Consider the following 24658-nt stretch of genomic DNA (forward strand, 5'->3'; position numbering starts at 1 on the left):
CCTAGAAGTCCGATTGGCCCTTTTTCTTTCTGCACTGACACGGGGAAGCCTCCACTTCCTCGTTGGGATGTGTGTTGGGACTACTACAAAATTTAAGTCCAGTAATAGCACCCAAAAGACCAACAATATTTTCAATGGTATAAGTTTCCATGAGTCCAAGCTCACTTTGTCAGATAACGCTGGAGTGTATCCAGGAGGACTAGCACCTTGAATGGCAACGAGCCTTTCCACTAAGGATTTCCCCCTTCAGTTCTGCGAAGGTGCCTGCTGTCACAGGCTCCCTCCTCCTCTCTCCCTATTTGGGGGCCTGCTATGTTTCGGTGAGTGACGCTTGGGTTGGAGGGGCAGGGAGGGGCCTCAGGCGGTCTGGCAGCTGGCACCATTTGTTCAGGGCCCTGCAGCCAAGCCAGCCGGCTGCCTGCTCCAGAGCCTCTTCAAACCTACTGTGGTATAAATAGCAGAGGGGAAGAGAAGAGACCTCCTGGCAGCCACTATGAAGGGACTGCAACTATTCTGTTGCTGTGTGGCTCCACTCCTGCTCCTTGGAACTGCAGGTATGAGGCTCGTGCCGATTCCCTAGTCCCCTCCCTGGGCTTTCTTCTGGGGCCACTTGCCGCATCATCTGGAGCAACTGCACCGTGGCTTCTGCTTACCCCACGTGACGTGTAAGCTTTTTTGAGGCTTAGACTCCTTAGCTGCTGCCCACTTCTTTGTCAGCAGTGGGGAGTAGCACTGATGGGTGGGCATCATTTGTCGAAGGAACTGGACAGGTGCTGGAGAAGGAGTGGGAGCCTTTCAGCCCTCTTACAGGCATGTGTTAGGCGGAGAGCCCAGTCCTGAAGGAGGTACTGGTCTTGAGGTAATGGTGGCATTAGGGGAAGGGTGAGACTGGTAGGCTTTCTCCACTCGGGTGCCAGGAGGGAGGGGGGAGGTCCTGGGGAACAGCCACCACTTCTGCACAATTTTATAAAATGGCTGTACGGCATCTGCGAGCACAGGATCAGACCTGGTAGCCAGAAACACTGAACTGAGAGCATCTGTATGTAGTCCGTGCTAGGGGAGGGCTGTTGGAATTCTCTGCAGTGCAGAAAGTGGGCCACCTGAGGCCCCTTTTCCAGATGCTGTACTGCACCTTGGCGGACAGGGGCCCAGTCTCTGCCTAGCGCTTTCAGCTAACTCCCCTCCATCCGGGAGTGTGCCTGCCAGCATTCCCCTTGCTTGCCCTTGAGTTAATTTGGTCTTGCTGGCTGCCCTGGCGGGCTCTGTATTCCCTGCTGCTGTGGAGTGGCTAAGTATGGAAACAGGCCTGTAACTGGACCCCCAAAGCCCCTTGGAGTGCCTCCCCACCCCCACCACAGCCAGCTCAGCTGCTGCCTTCTCACACTGGCACAACGGAGTCGAGTCACCACTGTGGATTTCCTCCTTTTAAGGACATCCTTTATCATTTGCGAGAACAAAAGAGGCCTGGCCGGAGTGGCTTGGGGCTCCTGCCCACTGCTCCCCAGCATGGCCTTGGCATGGCTCCCAGTCCCACAGGGATTGTCTTGGTGGACCAGGTAGGGGATTTACTCCCCCATCCCACCTGCTGTCGATTTCACCTGGAGCTGGGCGTGACATCTGGGCATCGTGTCCTGGCCGTGTTCTTTGCAAGGAATCCTGCAGTGCATTGCTCAGGCCTGGTCCTGATGAGGGGCTCCGAGGCAGTAATTATTGCACAGATGATGTTTTGTATGTTGGAGGGGGGGGCTAGTGATGTGTGTGGAAGGACATGACCTGCCCACCCAGCTCTTGTTGGACAGAGAAGCAAGCCTAGACTCATAACTGGAATCCCAAAGTATCCCGGAAAATGCCTCCTTGCTCAGGATGGGTGGATGGCCCTTCAGTTAAAACCATGCTTAGGCCCCGTGTGAGCTTGATGCTGAAGAAGTAAAAGAGCTTGCATGTGTAAGAAAGGTTGCATTTGGTAGTTTGAGCTTTTCTTGGCCTTGTCCTGCAACTAGTTTCTGGGGCTGAGGTCTATGGCATTCTGAAACAGTCTAGTGTGGGTGCTTCCAGGATTGGTGGGGAGTTGCTAGGCTTTCTGAATCAAAGCTTAGGCAGGATTTGCAGAACTGAGTTTGGAGTCATCTTGAGGGCCTGAGAGGTGGGGTGGGGGGCTGCCAGGCCCTTCTCTACCCTGTTTTGGTCATCTGGCTGGCTGTAAGGAGGCAATGCAGTGTGCTCAGAAGCTGACTCTGGAGTTTGCTGCAGCTAGCGGAATCCTCCAGCTTTGGTTGAAAGCAAGAAACAGTTTTGCATGGCAAGCCAGTCTCACCTTTGAGTTTTGCTTTTTGGTGGCTTCTAGGATGGGCTTCTTCTTCCCAGGGCTCACTGGCTCCAGGTGGCTTCTGTTTTGAGGATTCCATGTCAGAAACAACCGTTCTGGGAAAGTAAACTCTGCGCCAAAGGCTTTATTTAGGCCTACATGCATTCTTTAGAGATAAAGGCTGCCTTGGGGTGAGGAGGGGCATCTAGGACAGTGGAATGGAGGACAGGTGACTACTAGCCATAGTGACTACATATATAGAGGCAGTAAACCTCTGAATACCAGTGCTGGGAGAGGCTTAAGGGAAGGCCTGGGCCTCTGTTTGTTGGCTCTCTAGGGCAAATGGTTGGCCACTCGGTAAGAGGATGCTGGACTAGATGGACTGCTGGTCTGATCCAGCAGGGCATCTCTTTATGTTCTATCAGCATTGTGTCTCTCTGAGACTGTTGACTAATTTTCTAATGGACCTGACAGGCTTTTCTGGCCAGTACATTCTCCCTTTTGCAATATGCTGCAACTTAAGTAGTATTGGATCATCTGTGGCAGCCCAAACTGGCCTGCAACTTCTTTTCCACTCCGAGTGTATATTGTTGCTGCTTGCTCTTTGGTCGCTTCCTTCTTCCTCCAAGCCTTGTGACTAGCTACTCTTTCTGGGTCCTAAACATGACACGAGGGCCCATTACACCTCACCTCTAGCACCTCCTTCCGTGGAATCCTTAAAATCCCTCCCCACCCCTTCTCAATTCCTCTTTGGATCTCAGGCTCTTTCTGCAATGTCTTCACCGGGTCAGAAGTTTTCCCTGTTGGAAGTTTTTTTCTTCTCGTTTGGAACCAAAGCATCTGGATTTCCATTTCCCAAAATGTCAAAGAAACTGGAGCCTCTGAGGAACACCACATTGTGGGGTCTGCACCATTGCCTCGAGGTGCCAGGATCTGAGCTGGCTTCAGAAATACCTCACATCTCTTCCTGTCCCAGGAAAAAGAGATCATCTCTGGACTGGAAGAGGACAGCAGCCTCCTGCCCATATTTTGGGAGAATCTTGTGCTCATCCTTTGACAGTGTCTTTGAGAATGGAAGTTCTTTCCTGTTCTGGGAAGTCTGTTCAGTCTGTCTTTTCTCAGAGAGGGACACTATTAGCTCCCCTTCAGTCATTTATTTTTATTTATTTATTATTTATAGTTTGCCTTTCTCACTGAGATTCCAGGCGGATTACACAGTGTAAGTCAGTATGATCAACGGCTGGGACATTCAATAAACAACTCAATAGGGTATGGATTGCAGAAATCTGAAAACAAGCATGATTCCAAATACAGAGATTAAAACATTGCTGAAACAGAAGTAATTTGACGTGACAGATTCACCAACACACAAACTACCCAGCAGGAGTGTATTTAATATCAACAGACAGTAACATAGTCTACATTACCCTGTCCCCTTACCAAAGCCTCTCTCTGAACCACTTCTTACAGCACAGCCTATTACCTGTATAAAAAGCCCTCCATAGTAACTCAGTTTTGCATAGTTTGCAGAAAGCCAAGAGAGTGGGAGCTTTCCTGGACACTTTAGCCCGGCCATTCCATAAGATAGGGACCATTACAGAGAATGCCTGTGTGCAGGCAGCTGTAGATTTGACCCATTTGCAGAATTGTATCAGCAGAGGGCCCTGTTCAGATGAGCGAGACTGCCATGGCTGAGCACAGGGAGAGAGGCAGTCTTGCAGATATGAGGAGCTAAGGCCATGAAGGGCTTTGTAAGTGACAGCCAAAACCTTGAATTGAGCCAGGTAACCAATGGGTAGTCAATGGAGTGACTGCAGAATGGGAATAAAAGGCACTCTCTGCCTAGGTCCCAATAACAATTGAACTGCAAGCACATTGTTTGTAAAAAAAAATTAAAACTCAGAAAGCATATTGTTGCATTCCCTCCAGTCCTCCTGGGTGATTGATTGGAAGGAGGTGTGGGGGTTTAGATGCGATTGACTGTTAAAATGGAAGAGTGGTGTGCATCAGCTCTACATAGGAAACCTTCAGTGATGGGGACTTAACACTGTGGTCCGCTGCAAATGGCTGCAGAGGTTGTCTGTGGAGAGGAGGGAAATTAGAGCTGGGGGACTACCTGGGATCCTCTGATGGCTACCAGCAATACCTTCTGGTCCATCTGTGTGGCTACAGTTGCTCAGTTGAGGAGCTCCTGATCCACTGGGGGGGTGGTTTCCCAGAAACTGGCAGCAAGGAAGTCTGGAGCCTTGTGTTGGTCTCTTCTTGCTCTTTGTTCACATAAGCTAGCTAGATCTTTCTCTCCTTGTACCGATAGTTCTTTGCTCTCTTTCTCCCTTGAGATATTGCTGTGAACTTGCTAGTGTCCAGTTCTCTCTTGCTATCTCTGTCTCTTTTATGAGGCGGCTGTGCATGGTGGTGCACCTGGTGTAAGATGAAGCTTTGGTGGCAATGAGGAGGGGGGAGGAAAAGAGAAATAAGGAAGACTTCTGAGGTGACTGCCCTCTGGACTTATAGCTGTCCAAAGTCCACACACTCTGGTCCCTTCTTTTATTTGAGTAAACCCCCTTAGCAGTCCACAAGCAGTAAAAGGGGAGCCACAATCTTTATTTAACTGGTTGGTAGTGTGTAAGCTTTGTGTTCCCGAAAGGGTTTTGGCTAGGTTTTTGGTACTACTAGAATGTGACCCTACTAGAATAATATTGTAAGGTAAGTATACCTTCTTCCTCACAGCTATTTTGACTTGACAGACAAGATGCAGATGGGCCTGAACAACAAAAGTTATTTACAAAAAATAAGGTCTGACGCAGTAAAGTTTCATGAGGAATAATCAGTATGAAATGTACAACTGGCTCTCAACTGCACTACCAAGAGATTATACATTTTCCCCACTGTGAGTTAACACATTGAACTGAACCTTTGTTAAACAAGCACAAACACTAAGGAAATATTTGAATCCCTTTTCTCCAGCATTCAAGGTTCAACTCTAACCTTTTTACCACAGCTTACAAACTTACACTCAGGTTACAGGGTGCTCTTTTACCTCACAGAGATCCTGCTCATACAGCCTAGACACAAAGTTAGATTTGACAGGCCTTCAATGGGTGCTTGCTTACTTGCTTAAAACAAGCCCTTCCCTAACCCAACCCCAAATCCTAACTAAAAGCCAAAATAAAAGCCCTAACTAACATGATGCTCTTTTCCAGGGCTGCAACTTCCCTGCATGAGGGGGGAAGTATCTCTTTGGCCTTCTTAAACTGAGGCTGGCTCACCCCCTCCCATTCAGTGGCGTTCCAGCGACAATCACTAGGATTTGTATGAGGCTTAAATCACAAGGACTGGTCCAGAGCCCTGGAGGATAGGCAGGACTTTGGGATGTTTGCTACAGAAGCCCTCAGAGAACCTTGGCTATTGCAGAAACAGAGGAGTCCAATGCGATTGCTGTGGAGAAAAGCCTGAGATCACCTGTTTCCTTCCTCTTTTCCCCCTTTCTTTAAAAAGTCTAAAAAAATCTAGATTTGAAACCTGGAATCATGGTGGCAGAGCAATATTATTATCATTAAAATAAAGAGAATGTACACAAATGGCCTTGAGCTGCCTAATGTATGCTAATAGTGTACCTAACAAGTCCTTAAAAAACAGTATGGACTGTGCCCATGCCTCTGCTGGATGTTGTTGGTCCAGGCATGCTCAGAGGGTTATCATATGCTGGTCCAGGAGAGCACAAAAGCTGTCACAAGACACAAAACCACCAGTCTTTGCTCCAAATCTCCCTCCCTGCTGCCGCTGAGCATCAAGAAAGGGAGCCATTTCTTCTTCTGTTATGGATCTGAGGAAGAGAATGCCTGGGGCCGCCCTATGTAGTGTGCATCTGTTTCCCTTTGTCTGCAGAGGAGTCCAGGAACAAAGAGACAGAGTTCTGCAGTGGTTTGAGTGTGGACTAGAATCTGGTAGACCTAGATTCGAATATTCATTCACTGTGTGACCTTGAGCCACACTCAGCCTAACCAACCTCACAGGGTTGTTCTTGTGAGGATACAAATGGAGGAGAAGAGAACAATGTAAGCCGCTCTTGGTCCCCATTGGGGGGGAAAAGGCGAGGTACAAATGAAGTAGATAAAATACATTCTTGGTGGATCTTGTACTGTTGGTTCTTGACATTTAATTTAATGTAGATGAATTTGAAGAGAATGTTCTCAGAAAAACCGACTTAAAAAGAAAACTTGTTAATAACTTTAAATGTGCAGTCTTAAGAGGTTCAGGACACTTTTACATGGCGACCATGATCCTTTCTCACAACATTTGCGGGAGATTGACAGGCGGGCCCCCTCCCTACAGCATCTGAGGATCTGATCCCATTTCCCTTTTCTTTGCTAGTCTTACAAGTTGTAGCATGGCAAACTGGATGCCCAATTCCTGGGAGGTTAATCTTGGAAGCCCAAACATTATTTTAAAAAAATCTTTTGAAATCTTGCATGGGAGGGGGGTCCTATGCTAGGTTAGGTAGCCAGTCTTTCTCACCCACAAATAGTGCTTTATCCTACAGATTGTTTCTGTTCCACCTTAGTACAAAAGGACTCCCTTGTTCCCTTCAAAGGGGACCCTGCTTCATCTTCTTTTGTGCCAGTCTTCATAGTAGCAGGGAACTTACAGATGCCCAAGACAGTCTACATTTTCTGCACCAGTCTGCCATCAATGCTTTCAGGTGGCATCTCCACCTCTCCAGAAAACCCAATCGAAACTACTTTCCTGTTGTGTAGAAATGTCTGCTGCGAACCCCTACGCGAGTCACCAGTAATTTCTTCAATTGTTTTCAGGACTTTGCACGGAATGGTCTGTACTGCTGTGAAATAGGCGTGAAGTCTGTATCTTTTGGTACTGTAACAGCAGCTACCTCTGCTGGAACTGCACTTAAAAATCTTGCTATCATGAGGTCCTAGGGCAAGAGAAAAATTACCTGTGTTTTCTGTTGTCATGGTGTAGTAAGCCCACTATATTAGCAACTCTTTAAACCCCTAGAGGAACATTGGCATCCTGAAAACCCCCTTGTGGGGATTGGCAAGCCCTAGACAGGAGGGTGGCAGAGGAGCTGTGCCAATGGCATAGCTGGAGCAGAGCCGAGTAAGTTGGGGGGGATTCTCTGGAGAGTTTATCCCCTAGAGCAGAAGTTGTCTCTCTGTTTGCGGCTTCCACCAAGTGTGGAGTGAGTCCACCGTTCAAGTGTACAGCCATGCAGGGACAAGCCTGGCATAGCAGAGCTATTTTAAGGCAACAGCAGGGATGTTTCCCTTGGTATATCAGCATAATGTCCTGTGACTCCCACAGCCTCGTCTGCAGGCTTACCTCCCTTGTCAGCAGCACAGGCCAAGCTATTCAGCCTGCCCTCCTTCACAGCATAGAAGTATGCAACACATCGCCTTACACCCTTCCATTGAAGTGAGAGGCCAAGACTTCTTTCCTGGATTGAGGTGAGAGGCCTTCCACAGGCAGCTCCACTTCCCGGAGCAAAGGCTAAAAGGACTTGCACATTTGAGCCAAGCCCAACATTCTTCTGAATGAAATATATCTGTCCTGCAGTAATACAGTTTGCACTTCTGGTGCCAAGCAGAGGGCAGTTTCTAGCTGGCCGACATTGCAGTGTGCACAAAGAAGGCCCTGGCTGAGTGTGGTGGCCATTCTTGCCTGGGAAGGGTAGGGTTTAGGAAGAGAGGGGCTCATCAGGCTACAATGCCACAGAGTCCACGCTCCAAAGCAGACATTTTCTACAGGACAACTGCTCTATGTAGTCTGGAGATCAGTTGTACTTCGGGGACATCTCCAAACCCCACCTGTAGGTTGGCAACCCTAGCCTCAGGATGCATATTGCTAGGCCAGGAGCCACAGGCAGGCTCCTTGGGGGCAGACATAGTTCAAGCATGGCAGGAGCTGGAGCACCAATGAATTTCCATTTGCTCTGGGAGAAGCCAAGATTGGTTTGAGAGTGAGGAGGACACCAATGCACCAGAGGGGCTCCGCTGGATTCCAGCCCTGGCTAGCGGCCACATGGGAGCAACTGGCATCTTCTCCTGGGCCTGCACCACCGCCAGCAGTGCTTCAGGGACTTTGCTTGGATACAGCAGTTATGGCTGTTCCTTGCTGGGGATGACGAAAAACCTTGAGCTGGCCCTGACTTGGGTGATGGTCATGACAGGAGGCTAGAAGGATGGTGTGGAGTTGGCTTCTGTGTCCTAGGATGTTTTCTCCCTCAGCCTCCCCAACCCTGTTACTGTTCTGCTCATTCTGCTGTGTTAGACTGCATGGTGCCCAAGGGAGCAGGGCTCTTGCCTCACGGAGACTGCCAGATCCCACCATGGGTTAGGCTGGCTGCTGGTCTCAGAGTCAGCTGTGGTTTGGGGAAGCCAAGGGCCTCTTGAGGAGGGGAGGTTGTGCCACACACACAGATGAGGAGGAATGTGGGACAGGGAGTCAGGCATACTCTGGCTCCCCTGGGAGACACGTCCCTTGGAAAGGAGCTGTTTTATTATCTTGGGGGCTGGCACTGCCCTCTTCCTTCACTGAGCCCTTGAATATGAATCAGAGAGGCTCCAATGACATCTCCCCTTTTTTCATATCTCTGATAGGAATTATTTGTTATCAGCACTTGAGGTAGTTCACTTGTCAGAATAAATTGCCAAGTCCTACCTTTTCCAGCTGGTTGGCTGTAATTTAGACATGTGCCCCCCCCAATCATAATGCTCTGCTCTTTCCTGCTCACTGCTGCTGCTAAAACATCATCTTTCTGAGGTTCTGCTGGGGTTTCTTGTGAGTAGGACCAGACCTGAGCCTGGCTGTGAGGCATCTGCATTTGTCCAAACAGGGTACCAAGGCCTCTAGGCACACCTAAAATATCTTGTGCTATAGTTATGTCTCAGATTCACTTGCCTCACTGGAATCGCTATGATTCTATCAAAGAGTTTCTACTGTGAGCAGAACCACAAGTGAGAAAAGGCACAGATTGGACACTTGTCAGCTTCCCTCAAGTTTTGATGGGAAATGTAGGCAGCTTGGCGGAATGTTGGACAAGTGACAGTTGAAAAGTCCATTGGACAGCAGTCAGAGAGCCAAGCTTCAAGACTAGGATGCCTACATTTCCCATCAAAACTTGAGGGAAGCTGACAAGTGTCCAATCTGTGCCTTTTGTCACTTGTGGTTCTGCTGTGTCAAAGGGTGTGTGCATGTGTTTGTGTGGCCTTGTAAAATGTGACACAGAAGCATTTGCTTGGGCACTGAAATCAGGCAGCAGACAGGTTTTCCACATGTGGCCACCTTCTGCCTGAAAGGCAATGGAGCGGGGAGTACTCTTGCATCTCCTTCCTCTGGCAATTTCCTGTGCCCAGGTCCCAGGCTGGAAGTCGGCCTGGGCCAGAGGATTGACATTCTTGCCTGACGAGTCTTTGGTTTCTTGGCACAGAACACGTACTGTACGCGGAGCCCCAACGTGCCTCCTGGAGAGTCAGCTTACCATCAGCTTTGTGGGACATATTTGAGATGTTCCTGCTCCTACCTGCAACCTGACTCTTTTCCTCCCCCAGCCACAAACCCAGAGGAGGAGGGGGATTGCCTTTGGCAGAGGCTCCAGAGTTCCTTTGAGCTGAGACAGTGGCAAGGCCTTCAGGGAGGGGGTCCAGCCAGGGGAATGAACTATGAAGGGGGTTTCTCTGGCTCCTGGTGGCTCCTGACAGACACTTCCCCCTCAGTGGCCGATGAGTATATTTTTAGCTTGATGAGGGAGGTTGCAGGGTGCTAAGCCCATAACCTTCAGCCCATTTTTGCTGGAGAGAGATCATTCGTTTGCCATCTGCAGGTCAGCACAATTTGGTGCTCAATATATTTAAAGGCACTCACTTTGGGGGATGAGGAGGAAAGAGAAAGTTCCTTATATAACACCTCTAAGGTCACAGGAAGTGAGGGTCCTTGGCAGGCCTAGAAGTCTCTTCTCTTGCGTGGAACTCAGTTCGACCTTCCCAGGAAGAATGTAGACTGCTCTCTTGAGGAACTCTCTTGGGCCCTATTCGGTGCCAGGGCTCCTGCTTGCCTGTCATTGGTTTGAATGCAGCAGAAAAGGAGAAGGGGGAGAGAGCAATTGCTGGGACCCTCCCTGGGGACCCTCCCAGCTTCCACCTCTTGACTGACTCCCAGTCAGCCCCAAAGGCAGCTAAGTCCATGTTGTGCCTTGGAGGAGCTGCATCAAAAGGACCCCATCTGGGAAGTTCTAGCTAGGCTTTCACAGCATTGTTGGACGCAAAACAGCTCCTTGGAGTTCCCAGATGCCCTCAATCAGACAGACTCCAAACCAGGCAGCCATATGGAGATGCCTCCAGGGGGTGGCCATTTCTGTGAGTTTAGAGTACAACAGCTAGCTCCTTCCATTGGGTGAGGGGGCGGTGAAGAGAGATCCAAACTCTTTTCTTATAAGCACAAGTGAAGGTGTCTGCTTTAACCTAATCAAGTCTCTTGCCATGAAAACCCTGCCAGGGGTCACCATAAGTCAGCTGTGATGTGAGGGCACTCACCACCACCACCACCCTTAAGGCATACACACACACACTTCTGGGTGGTTCTCTTTTGCTGCTTGCTGATGGGAAGGAAGTCCGGGTGCTGTGAATCAGGGCCAGGCCCAGTGACAAGGGTCTGGAAGATTAGCTTTTGGCAAGCCTGAGTTGCTCCGCTTTCAAAGTGTGGTCCCTCTGGCTTGGTTGAATGAGAAGGCCTTCAACTAGGGTACCCTCATACAAAAGGGGAGAGCCTTGAACTGGCACTTGGGGTCTTCAGAAAGAGTATTCCTCTGACTAGCAGGTCTTTCTGACACAGGCAGTGGGACTGTGACTGCTTTATTTTGGGACTTTGTTGAAGAATGGGAAATGATTGTTGGTGGGAAGGTTGATGAGGCCAGTCCCCTCCATAGGACCACCAAAACCATGCTGGGGTGGGCTCATTCTCTCTAGACATAGCAGAGGGCAGAAAACTGGAATTCACTGCCTGAAGCCACTGCTCCACGTTGCTCCCTGAGGCCAACTTGAGCCATCCTAGAACAGAGGTGCCAATGTGGTGCCCATGGGTTCCATGGCGCCTGCTGACATCTTTCCTGATGCCCACCAAGTGTTTTTAGAAATTGGGTGGAGCCAGCTGCAGCTTTTGTCCAGCAGGGCTTCTGATTGGCCACTGGAGACTGGATTAACTGGGCAGGTTAAAACAATGATTTCAGCTGTAGCTGCTATCCTGGGGTTGGTTTTAGTCTCTCTCTCAAACCTCTTTCCATGAGTATGTTTAAAATCGCCCCTCTTCTCAGCACTTGGGCATCCTCCATGTGTCTGGTGCTACTTCCTGAAGTAGTCATTTTGTGGTTGCCTCTGCTTCCTCTGGCAGACATTTTGTGTTTGTACCCACCCCGTGTCAGAATTTCAAAGGTGCCCACGTGCTCAAAAAGGTTGGGGACTCGTGTCCTAGAGAGCTGCAGTACTTGTGTTATGCTGTAGCTCTCCATACCTCTGAAATGACAATGAAGAAAGAGATAATGAGTTCTGTGCTAGCGTCAGGGTCCTGGTATATGGATAGTCCCTTGACGCACCAAGAGGTTTGGGGGGTGAATATGCCACCATGTCCAGCTATGCATGGTCAGTCCCCATGGCACATCTGCTGGCAACATGCCTCGACAGAAGCCATATTTACCACTGTATTCAGAAGACAAAAACTGGATCTGGGTTCAGTCAAGTGGGCAAGCAAGTATGGGACTCTTGACTAAATCATGAATGCTTAACAAAGATCTGTTTCCATCTGAAAAGGGAAAGGTGTGGTGGATATGCCAAAGACAGACTTCACTTGTAGTCTTTCCTAATTTGGAATTTCAGTCTCTTTAACTCCTCTGCCTTCCACTGTCCTGCTCATAGTTACCCCGCCTCCAGCAACTTTGTCTTCTTCACTCTGCTGGTGTGTGTGTGTGGGGGGGAGAAACCTTACAGATCCCCCCAGTGATCCCCCCAATGGATGGCAATGGGGTGGGCTGAGAGGCTTGCTAAGAAACTCTTCAGCACTGTCTATGTAGCACAAGAGATTCCTTCCCAGCACCTGTTTGCACACAGTTTATTGATAGCAGCAGGAAAAGCAAGCTAAATTCCAAGCCTGGTGGTTGGGAGTGGATTGCAAATGTATTTATAAGAGCCTCAAAATGTACCTCAGCTTCGGCATCACTTTAATTGGAAAGGGAGTTCAGCCCTGAGACACATGTACACTGTGTAAAAACACAGGCTGTTTGAAGAAAGGGGGCCGATAAAACTGACTGATCATGTTCTAACTATTTAGAACTGCAAGTGTCTGCCCCGGATGGCACAGAAGAGGCTGCCAGCTTGGCCGAGGGCCGCTTGTTGCCTGGAGACCCAAGCCTAGCCCAGAAGGAGAGGATGCTCTATGGAGACACTGCTCAACTTCCTGGGAAGGGACTCCTCCTTCAGCATTCTGCCAGCCATGAGGGTACAAGTGGACAGCCTTATGCCAAGGCAGGTGCTGATCTGGAGGTCCAGGCTACCATCACAGAAGAAAAGGAAGCAGAGAGTGCCCCTGCCTCAGGGCACAGCATGGAAATGCAAGGAGAAGGGGGAGGAAGCCTGGAAAAGCTGGTGGCATTGCTTGGAGAGGCTGCTCGCAAATCTCAGGAGAAAGAACATGAAGGTGCCCCTAGAGAAAGGGCCCAGTGGCATCAAGGGCACAGCAAAGATACTGCTGACCCAGGAGGAAGTGCAGATGCTTCTGAGAGCCCCCACCAGTCCTCTGAGGCCAGAGAGGAATTGTTTCCTCAGGAGACCCCGGGCACCCAGCCCACAGAACTGGGCCAAGATGCTGGAGGTACCTCTGAGGCAGGAGGCTTAAGTGTCAGCCCCTCCGCAGGGAGTCCCTTGGAGGCACCTGGGGCCGCACTGAAGGGCGCTGAAGAGGGGCAAGTCCTAGAGCCTCTGGTGGCAGAAGGAGAAGGTTCTAGAAAGGAGGAGGGCATCAGCCTGAGCGATAGAGGGACAGAGAGTCAAACTGGGGAGGACTCTGAGTCCTTTGAGGCAGTGGGCTCTGATCAAGATGATGAAGAAGAAGCTGTCATTACGGCACGGGAGATGCTTGCAACCCTGGCCAATGAGGAAGAAGACACTGAGGAGAAAGAAGGAGGACCTGGAGTGAAGGACGTCCCTTTGGCAGCAGAAGAAATTCCTCAAGAGGAGGAAGGTGATGTTGCCCTTGGGGACCGAGGAGGTTCCGAAGAGGAAGAAGATGGCGAAGATCCACCCAGCAGAGATGTTCCTGGGGCCCACCTCCAGGCCCAAGAGGGATACCCCAGTGAAGCTGAAGCAGAATCTAGCTTGCCCAGCAATGGGGACAGCCTCCATAGAAGTGATGGGACACCCTCTAATGATGCCAGCCCAGCCCTGGCTGTGGATGCTGTGACCAAAGCAGCCAGTCTGGCAGCTGATGTTTTTAGTACTCTGCACATCCAGAGAGGTTCTGTCTCCCCGTCCCTAACTTCCCAGCAAGCCTAACTTGGGTGTCCTCTCATTGTCTACTCCCTAACATGATCCGGGGAGGGTCCTTGAGGATAGTAGTTGCTGAGAGTTAGATAGGGGAGGACCCACCTGCATGCAGAATCATTTTCCATTTGCTAGCTGGAGCTTCAAAATAAGCAAGGGCAGTGTAGCATGTTTGTGTCCACGTTGTCTCTCCTTCAGGTAGAAAATGTAGACATCCCAGAAGATCCTTTGCTAGTTGGAAGGTAGGCTGAGAACAGTTAGGTCTGCGTTCCAGAGACGATCAGTTGAGCGCTTTGGTGACATATAATGTGCAAGCTGAACTGGCAAGGCTCTTTAATGGCTGCCCAGGTCCTGCCTGAACCCAAGGTCAGCTGACTACAGCAGATGATTGATTATTAAATTACTAATATTTATTCCTTATAAGGAACCTCAACATTCCACCCAGAGACTGAGACAAAAGGGAACAGGCTTAAATCTAAACCCCAAGTTTCTAACCCCCAAGGAAACTTCTCCAGCACCCTTACATCAGGAATTCATCACATCTATTTGATCCGCTAAGGATGATGGCATTAGTCTCTTGTAGCAAAATAAAAACAAAAGTTCATTGGCATCTAATAACATTCATTTTTGTATGAGCTTTCGTAAGTGACAGCAGCTCACTTCAGATTTGTTGAGCTGTGACCCTTGAAAGCTCATATTGAAATAATTTTTAATCTTTAAAGTGCCACTGGATTTTTGTCTTATTTTGATCCTCTGGGTGCTTTCTCTGGATTTTTAGAAAATGGGATTTTCATACCATAGAACAAGGAAAGCAGGAGATGTATGCCTTCCAGTTTGGGTCTGAAAATTCAAATTGTTCCTGTCCTCTAGAAGGAGTTGCTGGCAGAACAATAAGAATTCTTTGCAACAGCGTTGTTTAAATTCCTCATATCGGGGATTGGACAATCACCTGCCGTTGGCATGGGGGTGGGCAGTGGGAAGGGACGCCCCTTTGTGCATACTGCACTTGAACACACAGCTGATGCCAAAGTGTAACCAGAGCTGAGTCTAATATCTATTTTGGGAGACCAAGGAAGGCCTTTCTCCAGCTCTTTGCAGCCTTGTCTGATTGGCTGGTCCCAGCTCCTAGCAGACACAGACCCTGCACAGCACCCATGCTGAGCCCCACTGTAAAAGGAATTGGGTCAAGGCAAGTGATGAAAGAGTTATGGCACCATATTTCTGTGGAAGAGGCACAGTAGCATGTATCGTTGGTCCACAGATATGTACCAAGAGGAGAGACACAAGAAGGGGGCATTTCCCCATCTGCACTCAGTCGCTCAACATCATTGCTCACAGGTTAATGTATAAATGCGTGCATGCTTGATATTGCTGGTGATCTGATTCAGGTGCTCAGCATGGATTTGTCGGGTGAATTCCAAGCTATCCCCAAAGCAATGGGCTGCAACAAGCCACAGAAATGGGAGGATTTCTGAAGTGACAGCTAGACTCAGTGCTCCAGAGGTGGGAAACATGGGTGAGGCCGAGAGGATTCCTGCCTTTTGTGGACCACAGTGAGCACACGGCAGAAGTTAGACTGGAGGACCGGTGTCCCCACGGACCAGCATATTTTCCTGTGTGTGGAATGCTGCCTTAGCCAGTCCCCTTGAAGCTTCAGGATAGAGTGAGGGGAAGTTAAATAGAAGACCTGCCTCCTTTTCCTTTAAGGTCACATCTGCACCGTGTTTTAGAAAAGAGCCAGAAGTGTACCTGCAAACCCAGCAGGAGGCACATGAATGAATGCATGAAGCTGCCTTCACTGAGCTACTCTTTCTGGACAGTCTTGCTCCAAGGCCCCAGGCCAGGTGAAGTCTATCCTGTTCTTGTGACTTGGGATCTTTTCATAACTGAGGAAGCCGCAGATTGGGGCTGGGGGATATCCCAGGCAAGCCCAATTTCATCAGATCTCAGAAGCTTAAGCAGGGTTGGCATTGGTTAGTAATTGGATGGGAGACCGCCAAAGAACACCAGGGTTGCTGTTTAGAGACAGGCACAATGGCAAACCACCTCTGTTAGTCTCTTGCCTTGAAAACCTCAGCAGGGGTTGCTATAAGTTGATTACAACTAGTCAGCACTCACCACCACCACCTTCTGTATACAAAAGAACATACACATCCTAGAAACAGCTGTGCTGGTAGGTCATGGAAGGGAAGCTCCAGAGGGGCAGAGGGAGGAATGAGATGCTTCTTAATCAACTGGCTCTAAACACAAGCTGGGGAGCTTTGGGTTTGTTCCTGGAGCAGTGGCATTCCCACAGCACCTCAGACCATGCTTTTTAAAATTTCCCAATCAAGAGCAGGGGACTTAATTGCTCATGACTTCCAAAAGCCTGTATTCTAGTTTCTGATCTGCATTTTAACAAGTTCATTGGGTTTGATCTGGTAAGGCCTCGAAAGAGGTTCTGGTGAAAATGCCCTTCAGGCTACCATGCTCAGGTCTGGTGTCACTTGCTGCCTCTCTCTCTCTCTCTCTCTAACACACACACACACACACACACACACAGAGGAATGCTGCAGCATCTCAGTTTAGAAAATGGCTCCTCCAGCAGCTGTTGGTCCCTTGCCATACCCAAAGCTTAAGTCACACTTGGCATCAGTGGAAATCCTCATTTGGGGATGGGCAGGGAGAATGTCTGCTCAAGGGAAACAGCACAGTGTGCCAAAGACTTGAATGAGCATGATGTGGAAATGATCCCCCCTCCTCTCTATTGGAAGCTGGCACCGAGTCCTTGCCCCTCTGTGTGGCCCATGGGCTGAGTTGCTCTCTCTCCTCTCTCTGCAGAGGAAGCAGAGGATGCTGGGGAACCTGCCTCCAGGGATCGGTCCCACATTGAGAGCACATTGAAGCTGAAGGAGGATAAACCAGCCGATGACTACTCAGGTACTATGAGATGCTGGTAGAGGGGGTGAGGTGGGGTGGGGGGAGAGAAAAGCTTCTTTGCTCCAGCCCTACCTGAGTAGCCTATTCCATTTCTACCCCGCCATTGACCCAGGGAATCTAGGGCAGGGCTTCTGGGCATTCTCCTCTCCAGGCCCTGGCCAGACCCACACCCCCTGCAAAGGGGTCTGCATCAGGTTTCTTCAGAGCGTGCCATGGGGCAGGTATTCCAGCAGAGCTCTAGACGGCCTCAGTCCACTGAGGGTTCCCACCCCTCCCTCATTGCCTGGATCCACATGGTGGATGCCTCTTGCACCCCCTCCTCCTCGCCCCCCACTTCTGGACAGCCCCAGCGGCTCAGCCCCACCCTTCCTTGGAGGATGATCGACTCAACTGCTTCTTCCAATCTTCTCCAGCTTTCTGGCTTTCTTACATGGAAGAGTGTATGTTGGGAGCAGGGAACCCTGATGATACCCTTCCCCCCCCCCAATTCTGCTATTTTTTGCCACTCGGTGTCTCCCTTGTCTTGGTGTACAAGGGAAGCCAACACCTCAGGTAGGGCAGGACTGCAGTGGCACTGAGGTCCCAGCCATTTGGAGGAGGAGGGCAGGGGTAGAAGTGGAGTAGCCTTTCTGTCTGAGGCAGAGTTGCCTTGTGTGCAAATATCTTGGAACTGTGCATCCCAAATTTGCAGTCATCCAGACTTGCTCAGAGTTGGGTCAATCATTCAAGCATCTGCAGGGACCTTTGGCTTCTGTCAGATCTACCAGGGAAATGCCAGATGCCATCATGTAGGGTGCTGACCAGATGTGCTCCTACACAGGCAGGGAACTGGGAATGGGGATAGATAGGAAGCACTAAGAGAGCGAGTGATTCCTTGTTCCCCTTCTAAGGGCAGCTTCTCCCTAGCAGGCTGGGCCTTGATGTCTGTTAACATCAAAAATACCTTCTCAGTACTGCATAAGAGCTCTGCTTCCCAAAGAGGCAGCATTTTTTCCTGGAAGATCCTTTTTTCAAAACAATGCTAAATCCCCTCCTCTCCCCTGGGTAGACTGGGATGTGAAGACAGCCCTCATGAGGGACTGCCTCCTCCATTATGTTCCCCAGAAGGCCTTGCACTCTGCGGATTAGCAGTTGCTGGTGATCCCTGGCCCAAGAGATGTCCACCTAGCCTCAACTAGGGCCAGAGCTTTCTTGGCCTGGCACTGGCCTGGTGGGACGTTCTCCCAGTGGAGATCTGGGCCCTGTGGGATTTGTTACAGGTCTGCAGGGCCTGTAAGATGGAGATGTTCCACTGGGCCTATGGTTGAGGTGTCGGCAATTTATATCTCTTGACTGACTGCCCATGCCCTACAGCCTGCCACCCTGGATATGCCTGGCAATTCTACAATGTAGCTGGCACCTATGGTTCTATTATAGCCTTCCTGGAGCTGGATGCCAGACACCATATTTTGCTAGTTTTTTTCTGTCATTTGATTACCTGTGGTTTAAAGTGTTTTGATTTGTTTGTCTTACTGTTGTTGTAACCTGCCCTGAGCCTGCAGGATATAAATGTAAAGAAATAAAGAAATAAAAACCATGGCTCCTGTGTGGCAGGCTCTGCTTGGACCCAGGAGATGATGGCCACCCGTGTGTAGGCTTGCCCCCGTTCCTGCTGTTGCCACTGCTGCAGCCCAGAGCCAAGCCAAAAGGAACTTACAGTGCTGCTGGCACGGCTTGTTCCTGGCCATGGGGGAGGGCCTTCCAGGGCAACTTCCCCCGCACCCGGGGAACTTACCCAGGAGGTTAAAGGGCTGGCCTACCCTGCCTCTATCATGTACTGGTAAGGATTTCTCTGCAATGTGTTTGTTGAAAACACACAAGCCAGGAGAAATACTGCTTGGCAGTTGTGTGTGCATTTTTTTGCCTCATCCTTAGTCTGTTACTGGGTGCAAGGAACAGAGGTTGGGCCTTTGATTTGTTCCTGTTTCTCTCCTCCTGCATCACAGCCACACTGCAACGCCTGAGGAAGATCTACCACACCTCAATCAAGCCCCTGGAGCAGTCCTACAAGTATAATGAGCTGCGACAGCATGAAATCACGGGTAAGGCTAGGGTGGGTGGAGGGGCACTGACAGGCATGGTGTTGTGCCAGATCTCAAGGCTGGGGAGCTCACAGGGCAGCCAAGCCCACTGAAAGAGGCCCGTGGTCCACCACAGCCAGGAACCCATGAGGCAGCAGCGGGGCGGCAGGGGGTGCACTTTAGAAACAAAAGATGCTGCTGGAATCACATCGAGAAATGTGTTCCTCTCTTGGCATCTTATGCAGTGACTTCTTTTATCATTGCCATCCTCTTAGAGCCAGTCGCTGCAGACAGCACTGGAGATGCTCAGACCCATCTCAGGCATCATTTACACTACAAAGTAAGAGCTGCTTTTTCTTTGTTTAAATGTCATGGCTTTCCTCCGAAGCAACCTGGGGATTGTTCTATTTATTTCAAAAATGCCTCTCCAGAGAACCTGTTCAAGAGAGTTGCATTTATTCATTTGGAAAATATCTAAATTGTGAATGGTGATCATTTACTCCGGCAGCAAAATTGGCACTGTGGATAAGTACTTAAGTGCTAGAGGAAACTAGTGTTGTTTGAGAGCAGAAAACACGTCCATAGTCTGGTGAAGGTAATGAAGATCTCTGGACTCTCTTCATAGAACTATAACTCCCAGGATTCTTTGGGGACAGGAATGCCCGTTAAACCAGTTTTAAAGCTGTAGTGTAGGCAGTAGAGGAAGCAGAAAACAGTGGTGAGGGTGGATGGTGGCAGAAAGGAACAATTGAACTTACGCAGCATTGAATAAGGGAGATTGAGTAGAGCCAATGGCAGTGAGGACTAGGACCTGGAGCGTAAGAAACCGCCTTTTGCGGAGTCAGTCCTCTTGCCCATTTCGCTCCCCATTGCCTACCCTGTGCCTGGCACTAGAGGTCTCATGCAGAACAAGGCCTTTCTTACATGCTGCCCCCCAAGATCCTTTAATTGAAGATCCCACTGTTTGGATCACCTGGGACCTTCTGCATGCCAAGGAGGTGCTCTCCAGCTCCTGCTTCCCTTCTTGATGCTGGGAAAGGGGCAGAGAGAAGCAGCCATGCCCTGCAAAGAGAAGACAGGGGCCTTTGCCATAGCGATGGCAGTCAGGAAAGTTGGAAAGCAGAAGATGGGACTAGCCAGCATTTGGAGGCGTAATGCCACATTCCTGTTATGACTGACACAACCCCCATGGCCCTTCCGTGCCTCCCCAGTACAAGGTACCAGCTTATTCTGGACACTGAGGCCACAGGTTGGTATGGCTGCCATGTTGCTTGCTAATGAAACCCCTCACAGGTAGCCTTTCCCCACTGGCCAAAGGGCTGGCAGAGGTCAGGCCTGCAGAGGCCCAGCCATGACTGGTGCCTGCAGGGGCAGCCTTCAAACGTGTCAGTCAAGCAGCATCCCTCAGGGATGAGTTTCTTGCGAGGGTTTCTTTTCCCACTGGATTTTTAGCAACGCATCTTTTGCTCCCCTGCTGTTTCCCGTTCACTTGTCTCTGTGGGACAGCACCTGTTGAGTGTGCCTCAGCCTGCAAGGGTGTGCAGGAGTGAATGCAGCCCACACCCATGGGTTCAGGATGGGCTTTGCATGTAGATTCCTGTGGGAAATCCAGTTTTGGTGCATGAGCTGACTGTGCTGGTGGGTGGTGTTCCTTATCCCAGTCCTGGGAGGAGAGGGGAGGGGAAGGTGCTGGGATCATCCACCAGTTCTGCTTTCTTTCTTGAAGAAAGCTGCAGCCCATCTTCAGTACTGCTTGACTGACACCTAACCAAGCATTTCCCCTCTGACCCTTTCCTACTCATGTGGCTTTTTCTCTTCCTGACCCTTTTCCTGCCTACCAGCTTACCCTGGACGCACCTTGGGCTCTTCAGCCACAGGTGGGTACAGCTGCCTGTTACTTGCATGCCAATTAATTTCCTCCCAGGTAGCCTGTCACCACTGGCTAAAAGAAGAGAAATCAGTGGCCAACCCTCCTTTCTCCTGTAGCCGGCAGCACATCCTTCCCACGAGCTCTTGTTTCTGACACAGAATGCTGTGTTGTGTTTGGAGGGTCCCTCTTCCCTTTGAGTGGAAATGGGAGCAGTTAGAGAAGGTTATCTTAGGCCTGCATGTCTTACTGTATAGCAAGGAAACTACTTTTTGCTGCCTACAAGGACAGGCGCAGGTGCCAAACAGTGCCATCTTGTCTTTGGGTCTTTTGGCCCCAGTTCAGAGCAGTTCCCGAAGCCCAGCTGAGCGAGGAAGTTCATTGATGGGGTTAATTGAGGATAATTCCAGAGGGGTAGCCATGTTAGTCTGTTGTAGCAAAATGACACAGGTGCATCTTAAAGACTAACAAGATTTATTTCCACATGAGCTTTTGTGAATCAGAGCTCACATCCTCGGATGCATAGAAGTGTACAACCATTAGACCAGGTTAAACACCCAGCAGAAAGGGGTGGGGCTGGGGGTTGTTGTAAGGAGAACTGGTATAAAACCAAGAGAAATAAGCTCACTCAAAGTGGACGTGAGACATTCCCAACCAACAACAGCAAAGCAGCATAAATATCAAACCTAATACAAGATGAAATGAGATAGTGAAACAAATGGAAAGGTAGAATATGCAACCTATTAGCGCCTGAAGTGAGTGAGCAAGCCAAGGTCCCTGTAGAGTTCCAAGTGGGCATGTTGTCTTGAATTTGTGAAAATAATAGTCCAGCTCTACCCTTTCCTTCCTCGAGTTGGCCAGAATGCTGCTTAGTACCTCTTTCATAAGAAGGAGACTGACTGTAGATACTGGAGGAAGAAGTGCTGTTGCTGTTGCTGCTAACCTTTTCTGCAAAGCTATTTGAAGGCGGTCTCTGCACAGCTTATAGGTGGCTCCCATCATTTCTTGCCCCAATATGTTTGGGCAAGAACATACATGCGTGCACACACACATGCACGCATATATATATGTGCATATATATTTATGTATGTATATATTTGTATCTGTGTACACTTGTCCACATGTACAGGAAGTCGAGCGAGCAGTGTGGGTATGTCCAGTTATTCACTGGAGGAGAAAGAATGGGGAGATTCAAATTCAGCTGGGTTAAGACTTGTTTTGAGCATTTGTCCCTCCTTTACTTCTAGTGCTTTTTAAAGCCTCGAGATGGCCCTTTGACAACAGCTCAAGGGCTCTTGGCCTTGAGGCTTACTACTGGCTTTAAGCATATATTGAGAGTCTGTTAGGCTGTATGTATTCTGTTTTGTGTAATTAATTTTGTAAGATGCTTTGAATTCCCAAAATGGAAGAAAAAGCTGAGTAAACTAGATGAATACTAAATAGACATGCATGTGCATTATATCCTAAGATATAAAAGACTAACCATGTTGCTGATGACTCACTTCTTATCCTGGCACAGGCGCACTGAGGGGTCTATGGGTGTGCCTGCACCAGGATAAGAAGTGAGTCATTGGCAGCCGTGGTTGCTGCGGGGTCTTGGTAGGGCAGCGCCAGGCCTCCCTACCACCTGTGTCAGGCTTCTGAGGAGCTGTAGAGGCAACACAGCACAGCGGCCTGGTGAGTGGCCTTGCCACCATGGCAGCAGCAGAGAGGAGGCTCATCACACCACACCATGGAGGCGTTAAGAAGGCTGCAGCGGGGGGTGGGGGGCAGAGATCCCTGCCACCTCCGCGGCCCGCATGGCCTTCCCAAGACCCTCCCAAGACCCTAGAGCCCGTTCTGTTTTTTTACACAATAGGCTCTGTTGCTAGTCTTAAATAAATGCATAAACCAAATGTCTAGTTGTAGCAAAGGTAGAGTGTGCTCATATCTCCATGTGCACCTTGGTTGCATTCCACTTCAAGAGTAAAGGTGTGCTTAAGCACATCAAGAATCTCTCATCTCTGCTGGACCAAGCACGGCCTAAAGAAGGCTGAGTTCGGGGTTGCACTGCCATTCTCCACAAGGCCCTTCTTTACAAGCACGCCACTCTGAAGACCTGGTAGAAGGCTACATTCTCCATTGGCTTTTCTGACCTTTGTGGTTGCGAATCTGATGCCTGTCCTGTGGTAAGCTTTACTCTGCAGACACACAGTCCCCAGGAAATACCCTGTAAGCCAGTCTTTTGAGGTGATGCCAGTTCTATGCAGAACTCTCTGCCTTGTAATGAGTCAGACCCTTGGTCCATCAAGGTCAGTCATGTCTATTCTGACTGGCAGCCACTCTCCAGGTTCTCGGGCTGAGGTCTTTCATATCATCTACCACTTGATCCCCTTTAACTGGAGATGCAGGGTGTTGAATGTGGCACCTTCTGTATACAAAGCGGACGCTCAGCCACTACTGAGCCCTGGCCCCAAGTGGTATGCACTCCATGTGTCCCCCCAACTTGTATGATAATCTCCTTGTGTCCATTTCACCATATAAGGAGCCCTAAATAGTGGTAGGTTCTACCTGTTTACACAACTAGCAAAATAAATACATGCACACTTTCTTATGCTACAACACACTTGTCAAGAAATAATGTAAGTGTGGCAAGTCTGGGTCTTTTGTGGTGGGTAGCCATTGCTGGATTGAAGGGGACAGAAGGGCACTTTAGGGGCCACATCTAGAGACTGGCAACTCTGGGAAGGGTTAGTATAGCTAACAGGGACCCTGACAGATGGGGCTGTTCCTGCTATTGCATGCTGGATGGCTAGCTGCTGGTGAACTTGTGTGTGCATCCCTTTATCCCACAATGTCAGGATCACTGAGCCCTCTTCCATGGCTTGCATTGCCCCTTGGAAGGGCTGGTTGGGCTGATGAATGTTCCTGTGGGCTTGGAGCATCCAGATACAGGGACTGACTCCTCTCTGAAGAAAGTCAGAGGGGTCCCTCTGAAATCATCGTTCCTCTCTTCCTTACAGATGGAGAGATTACTTCCAAGCCAATGGTGCTGTTCCTGGGGCCATGGAGTGTTGGCAAATCCACCATGATAAACTATCTGCTGGGACTAGATGATACACCTTACCAGCTCTATACAGGTAGTAGCACCTTCCAGGTCTTCTTGTGCCTTTCCTGTTAGTCTCAGATACCCATGGCTTGTTCCTGTCCACCATGGCAAAAGGGCCCACAGTTTGAGTTGAGAATTTCCAGGTCTGATCATGGGGCCTAGGCTGTGTGCACCCAGGCAGTAGACAGCATTGGTGCCCTTGTGATTGACAGGCAGTATCTACAGCCTCCAGAATGGCTGGTGGGAGCCTAGCCTAATACCCTTTCTGCCTCCATGGAGTAGAATGTTCTTCTTGCTGCTCTGTTTCTTGTATCTGGGCTAGAGAACACACCCTCCTGGACTCACTCGTGGGACAGTCCCTCTAGCAGGGACTATCAGAGCTTTCTCTCCCTTATCTCTGATGGCTTGGCCTTCCCCCTACTGCCAGAGTGAGGGTCCGGCTTGAGCCTGAAGGATTCCCAGGGGCTGACCACTCTGCCACTTGGCAGACCGAACTAGGGCTACTAACTTCCAGGAGAAAAAAAAATGGCCCGTCCCTTTAATAAGGCTTAATGGGATATTTTTTATCTCTGTGCCATGAAAAGCTTCACCTGTCCATTTCTACACTTCAAGCCTTTATTAAAGGGACAGGACACTTCCCCCTAGGCTTGTTGGCAGCCCTAGACAGAATCATAGTTAGTAAGCAAAAGGAATGTGCTCTGTCTGGCTTCTCTGCTTGAAGCCAATTAACTGGAGCAGGATTGACCTTTCCCTCTTTTCCTCCTCCATCCCTCCTTCACTTCCTGGCCCTTTTGATCCCCAGTCTCAGCCCAGCAGCAAATGTCTGAATTAAATTAGCCAGTCAAGTAATTCCACCTCGGAGTGGAATTAATCAAG

The 24658-nt window shown here is 49.6% G+C and overlaps 1 protein-coding gene across 3 annotated transcripts in view; it reads left to right on the plus strand.

Annotated features, from left to right (window-relative positions):
- Positions 1-402: 402 nt before the first annotated feature.
- The window catches only part of SRL (sarcalumenin), a 30480-nt gene continuing 6224 nt past the window's right edge, over positions 403-24658 (plus strand). Inside the window, exons 1-6 of one of the 3 annotated variants that reach the window (XM_054993249.1) lie at positions 403-554; positions 12641-13822; positions 16669-16767; positions 18753-18848; positions 20669-20704; positions 23697-23813. In XM_054993249.1, coding sequence (XP_054849224.1) covers positions 494-554; positions 12641-13822; positions 16669-16767; positions 18753-18848; positions 20669-20704; positions 23697-23813 — 1591 coding nt within the window. In that variant the 5' untranslated portion in view covers positions 403-493. Of the gene's footprint in view, positions 555-805; positions 860-12640; positions 13823-16668; positions 16768-18752; positions 18849-20668; positions 20705-23696; positions 23814-24658 lie in introns of those variants that run through there. The other 2 variants (XM_054993251.1, XM_054993250.1) reach the window with 2 other exon arrangements.

This window comes from Eublepharis macularius, chromosome 12 (assembly GCF_028583425.1).
Source record: "Eublepharis macularius isolate TG4126 chromosome 12, MPM_Emac_v1.0, whole genome shotgun sequence".
Taxonomy (NCBI): domain Eukaryota; kingdom Metazoa; phylum Chordata; class Lepidosauria; order Squamata; family Eublepharidae; genus Eublepharis; species Eublepharis macularius.